We start from the raw sequence: 5,080 nt of genomic DNA on the forward strand, positions 1-5,080 counted from the left end.
TCGTGGACTAAGCTGAAATATGCAAACGTTTTATTCAAAGGAGAAGACAAGATAATAGTGGCTTTTTGTCAGATCAACAATAATGCATATGAGAGGCACTCAACAATTTCATCGTGGTCTTCTCTTACGATGACTCAAAGTAAAGAAAAAGGAAATCAAAGAAACACAGTGAAATATTTTTGGATTTTTAGTTTTTTTAAAGAAAGCAAATTAACGAAGGAAAAAACAAAAGGCAAGGAAAATTATTTACACGGAAAAGCTCCCAACAAGCAAAGAAGAAATATGAAATCCTTTTGAGTTTTCTTTTACTACTATGAACTAACTAAACAAGAAAGAAAAACCAAAAAAAGCGAGAAATATTCTTGATTGCTTTAAGTTCGTCACGAACCGCAACTTCCATCCGAATTACCTGGGCTATCTTTTTTCATGGCACATATAGATTAATGCTTAGTGTCCTTTTACGTGTTTTCTCTTGACAAAGCAATGTGATATACATATGTTGGTCTATGGTACTTCCTGACACACTTTGATACAAATTAACAAGTACTTCGTTATTCATGTTTTTAATCTACAAGCTCTTTTGCATAAATGAAAGAGTACCTACGGCTCTTTCCAAGGTCATGATTCAGCCCTAGAGTTAATTGCATGTTTCTGTTTGATGAATCAGGAGTACCGTTTGTGTGCCCAATAAGAATTTTTCTTTTCTTAAGCTGACGTCCAATGAGATTAGAAAAGCGACACAGCCAAATCAGGACGGCACACAGATAGTGTTGCTTGAGACGTTCTCTTCGTGGACTTCAATCAACTTCTACCAAAACACAAACGATCCCTTGCTACTACTAGGTTGCTATACTGCTGCTCCTGTTACTCGAGATGGTTTTACTTTAAATTTTAGTGTGAATTTCTGCAAAAAAAAGTGTTAACTAATTATTTGAAACCAAGTCCCCAGTTAAGTCCAATAAACTCTGTCCAGAATCAATTCATAGTTTTTATTATCAATGACACAAGTCCCGCAACCCAAATTCTCAGTCGACCAAGCCATATGATTCATGTCAACTATCATTTGCTCTGTAGCTAAGCACCTGCGAGGTGGCGGTCATCGGTGTGCACAACCTCATCGTTCTAATATATGTTTATTTTTTTCTCCCGTTGCTACACACCGACATAATTGCTAGTATGAGTAAGAATTACAATAAAATCTAAACATCTTCTTCATCGTATCAATTTCTACTGAAAGAAATACTTCCAAGACTTCAGTAAGAAGGCTGACGGGAGCAACGATGGTGTCATTTTTTTGTCCGCACAAATATTACCAATAAAGGTGAAAGTGTCTTAAGTCGCTCGCCCAAAAAAAATGAGAAGTCTTGATCAATAAACGTATTTGAGCCGAGGATGATTCTGTAGAAGTGCAGGTTGTCAAATCACAGTATATAGATTTTTTTTCTTTTGAGATACAAGTGTGGTGGGCCATCGGGCAAGATGCTTAGGCGTGATCCAGGTTAGCCCAATAAACAGCCCATTATGCGACGAAGGAGAGGATTAGCGAGCGATGCCGATGCCTGCATTAGCCGACCGATTAGCGATATACTCCGCCGCCGCCTGCCGCCCGCCGCCGCTCTCGCTCACGCTCCACCGCCGCCGCCAGGACCTCCAGTGATCGCGGGACGGAGAGGAGAGGCGAGGCGGCGCAGGGCAGGGTGTGGATTGAATCTGGCGCCATCGTCCGTCCCCGATTCGCCCTCACCGCAGGCAGGGCAGGTACACAGATCCCTTTCCTTCCGTGATTGCTAGCTGCGAATTGATTTGGGTAGGTGTTCACCACCGATCTCGTCTGATCTGGCCGTCGTCTCCGTCACGCCACCAGATTGCTAATCGTTTTCGGAATCCAACTCCTCCCCTCCCTCCAATTCCAATTCCGATTCTAACACTGAGATTTTGCAGGGCGGCGGCAGGGCCATCATATAATAAATTCAAGGCTCGATCTTTCTGCCGAAACTCTTCAAGGACGCGTGATTGGTGAACACAGAGGCAGAGCTGCAGCAGGAGGAGGATTAGATAGATTACTCTGTTATTACTATTAGGTCCTGTCAAATCGCAGTGGGGATGTCTAATAAGCGCCGGGGATATGCCCGCGACGGCGGTGAAAAGAGGTCGCGGCGGATCAAGCATCTGTACCTCGTGTTGGATGACTGGACCAAGGGGTACAGCATCCACAAGATCCAAGCCGACAGCTTCAACTCTGACTCTGACTCTGACTCTGATGACCAGCACAGGGGCGCTGCCCGGCACCTCCCGGAGCCTCCGACCCTGCGGTTAGAGTGCCCGGTTGGCACTGTACCCCATCCCGGCATGTCGTTCTCTGCCTTGGGCACCAAGATCTTCACCTTCATGTCCTCATCTACGACACCAAGACGGCGGCAATGACGATTGGCGCCCATGCCCCTGCTGACATGGTCTGTGGCTTCGGCATCACCGTGGTCGTTGATGAGATGCTCTATGCATTATCTTACCACTTCCGCGAGAAACAACACTCCTTTGGGGTCATGTCATGGGGGTCCACCGCGCCGGATGCGCTGCAACAACCAACCGAGGGCTGGTCCTGGAAGACTCTGCCGCCACCACCGCCAACGTTCCACCGCCGAGTCAACTCCTATGCACTACACCCGGATGGATGCACCATCTTTATGTCCACAGCTAACTTCATGACGGCACCTAGCAAAGGTTGCATGGGCACCTACTCATTCAACACCAAGGATTCTGTGTGGAGATGGCATGGGGAGTGGGCCTTGCCATTCAGCGGCCAAGCACACTTTGACAGGGAGCTCAACGCTTGGGTTGGCCTTCATTGGGATGGCTACATCTCTGCTTGCCAAGTTGCCTCCCCCAGCTGCCACAGCACGACTCCAACGTTGCAGCTGGACTGCCAGACAACCAAGGAGAAGTTGTTCTGCAAGGACCGGAAGCCGCAGATGGGAGCCTCTCTCACCTACATGGGCACGAGCAAGTTCTGCCTCGTCGAGGGAGTGGAGGAGGAACAGGCTCTCGGAGGCCATGATGGCTGTGTGCTCCATATCACCATATTTGGGCTCAAGTTCAATCACAAGGGAGAGCTGCGGATCACAGATCACCGCTCCACGCGCTCCTTCATAGTGTCTAGTCATAAAGATCACTTTATGCCTGTAGCATTTTGGATGTAGAAACCCGTTTGGCTTGTTCCAAAATCCTTGCTTGACTGTCACTGGTTCATGTTGTGCTTTGTCCTCCTAGAAAGTGGAATCAATAAAAAGTTCTGTTTGCTTGGAAGTTGTGCGATACTTGATCCGTGTATTCTATTTTTTGGTATGCTAGTTATTGATGTACTCCCTCCGTCCAAAAATAAGTGACTCGGTTTTGAGTCACTTATTTTGGGACGGAGGGAGTATTGTCACTAGATCTCTTGCTGAAACATATATATGTGGGAAGATGGCCATGGTCCTATGGTTGAACAAAACTAACATGATAGGCTGTTGGTCGGATAAAAGCGAAAGCGCGCTGGAAAATTAAGCCTGACAATTGTCTGGATGCAAAATATAGGTGACTTCATATTTCGGTTGGAATTGGTAAGGCCAAAATATTGCTAGTAGGTTTAGGTTATTGTTCTTTTTTTTAAAGGGTTTGGGTGGCTTATTGACCATGGGTTGACAGCAGTGAAATTACCATCATATATATCATAACAAAAGATAGCACACCAATTGTTTGCTTTGATCTTGCAGGATCTGGAAGTTATCAAGAAGCTCATAGAGCGCACTTATCCATAAAGTGCGCACCACCTGCCCGATTTAATTTGGAGGCCTGATGGAGAAGGTTGCATGCTACTGTTATTTCGAAGCATGAATGTGGCACTCAGCCTTGTGTCGTAAGTCTTTTAATTCTTGCTCTGTTTTTTTTTGGCTGTTCGTGCGTCCCATAGTTCTGAAGGAAGCACAGAGATACAATTTTAGTTAGATTTAATCATTTTGCGCGTGAACCAGTAGTCAAGAAAATTAGTATGTTTTGTGTGGTGGAAATGAACTTCTTTGTTTTCAGTTAAAGAATGATTAGGTGTTTTTTTTGGTTCAGTCATGTTGAGTGCTTTTTTCTCAGTTTTCTTCTCAGCATATGTCTCTATTACTGTGTTGTTCTTTTTATTCCCAAAGACTGCCTTAGCAGCACAAAGTACACATTTTTTTCAGCCCTCGAGCTGCAGCTCACATGGTTTGTTCCAAGAAGAGAGACAATAGTGTCCATACTGTACTACTATTTCCAATTGTGCTTGGCCTGAATCGGTGCCCTCCTTTTTGGTGGTGCTGGTGTGATGATTTGTTGAAGCCAAAATGGCTAGTAGTATCTCATACTGAAGCTTATTAACAATTGATCTACTGCTGCAGCAGCTAACAGTGCATAATGTTGTACAGGTATGTGAGGCTGGGCGCTCATGCGAGGAGCGGTTGAAGGATGTGCAAGGGAGGGAGGGTGGAAGCGCATGCAGAAAACACGACAAGTTTTCTGAGACAAGTTTCACGAGAACATGCAGAAAACATAGACATGCAGAAAACATGATGCTGTTGCCGAGACAAGTTTTGACAACGAAATTGCTTCACAGACGACGATATGTTCTGCACGATGGGTGAAGGATAGTGCCTTGGCGTCCAAATCTCCTGCTTGCACGCTCGCCGTCAAGCTGCCATGTAGTCCCTCCGTTCCAAATTACTCGTCGTGCTGGGAGTTATTCCTGCATAGTGTCAGAACCCATGCGACGTCGTGCTCGAAGACGGTAGGCTGCTCAGTCGGGTCTCTCCTGTCGATGGACCCTCTAGTTTGGGCCAGCAATGTGTTCAAGCAGTAGCTGTCTATGTCCCAGCCGTCCATCTCAGGGTGCATACCAAGGATCAACTGGAAGGTCCGTGGGTCTCTCAAGCGCAGCTGCTCCAGGATGCCTCTCGCCTCCATAAGCCACTGGAACGCTTGCGTTGGATCCATCAGGGCTACATTGTAGCGGATCAGGTACTCGTGCCCCATAACTCCAACCCGGATCAGGTCTAGCCATGCCTCGATGGCAGGG

At 46.2% G+C, this 5,080-nt stretch overlaps 1 protein-coding gene across 1 annotated transcript; it reads left to right on the plus strand.

Moving 5' to 3' along the window:
* Positions 1 to 1,519: 1,519 nt before the first annotated feature.
* On the plus strand, positions 1,520 to 3,303 carry LOC119355142. The gene is made up of 2 exons (XM_037621920.1): positions 1,520 to 1,758; positions 1,942 to 3,303. Exon 2 carries the CDS (start codon positions 2,421 to 2,423, stop codon positions 3,195 to 3,197), a length of 777 nt encoding a protein of 258 aa, XP_037477817.1. The 5' UTR covers positions 1,520 to 1,758; positions 1,942 to 2,420; the 3' UTR covers positions 3,198 to 3,303.
* The last annotated feature ends 1,777 nt before the right edge of the window (positions 3,304 to 5,080 follow it).

The sequence above is a fragment of the Triticum dicoccoides genome, chromosome 2A, assembly GCF_002162155.2.
Source record: "Triticum dicoccoides isolate Atlit2015 ecotype Zavitan chromosome 2A, WEW_v2.0, whole genome shotgun sequence".
Lineage (NCBI taxonomy): Eukaryota > Viridiplantae > Streptophyta > Magnoliopsida > Poales > Poaceae > Triticum > Triticum dicoccoides.

What these genes read in the sequence shown, in the direction of transcription:
- LOC119355142 (XM_037621920.1), top strand. Translation starts at nt 2,421, where the DNA reads ATGACGATTGGCGCCCATGCCCCTGCTGACATGGTCTGTGGCTTCGGC.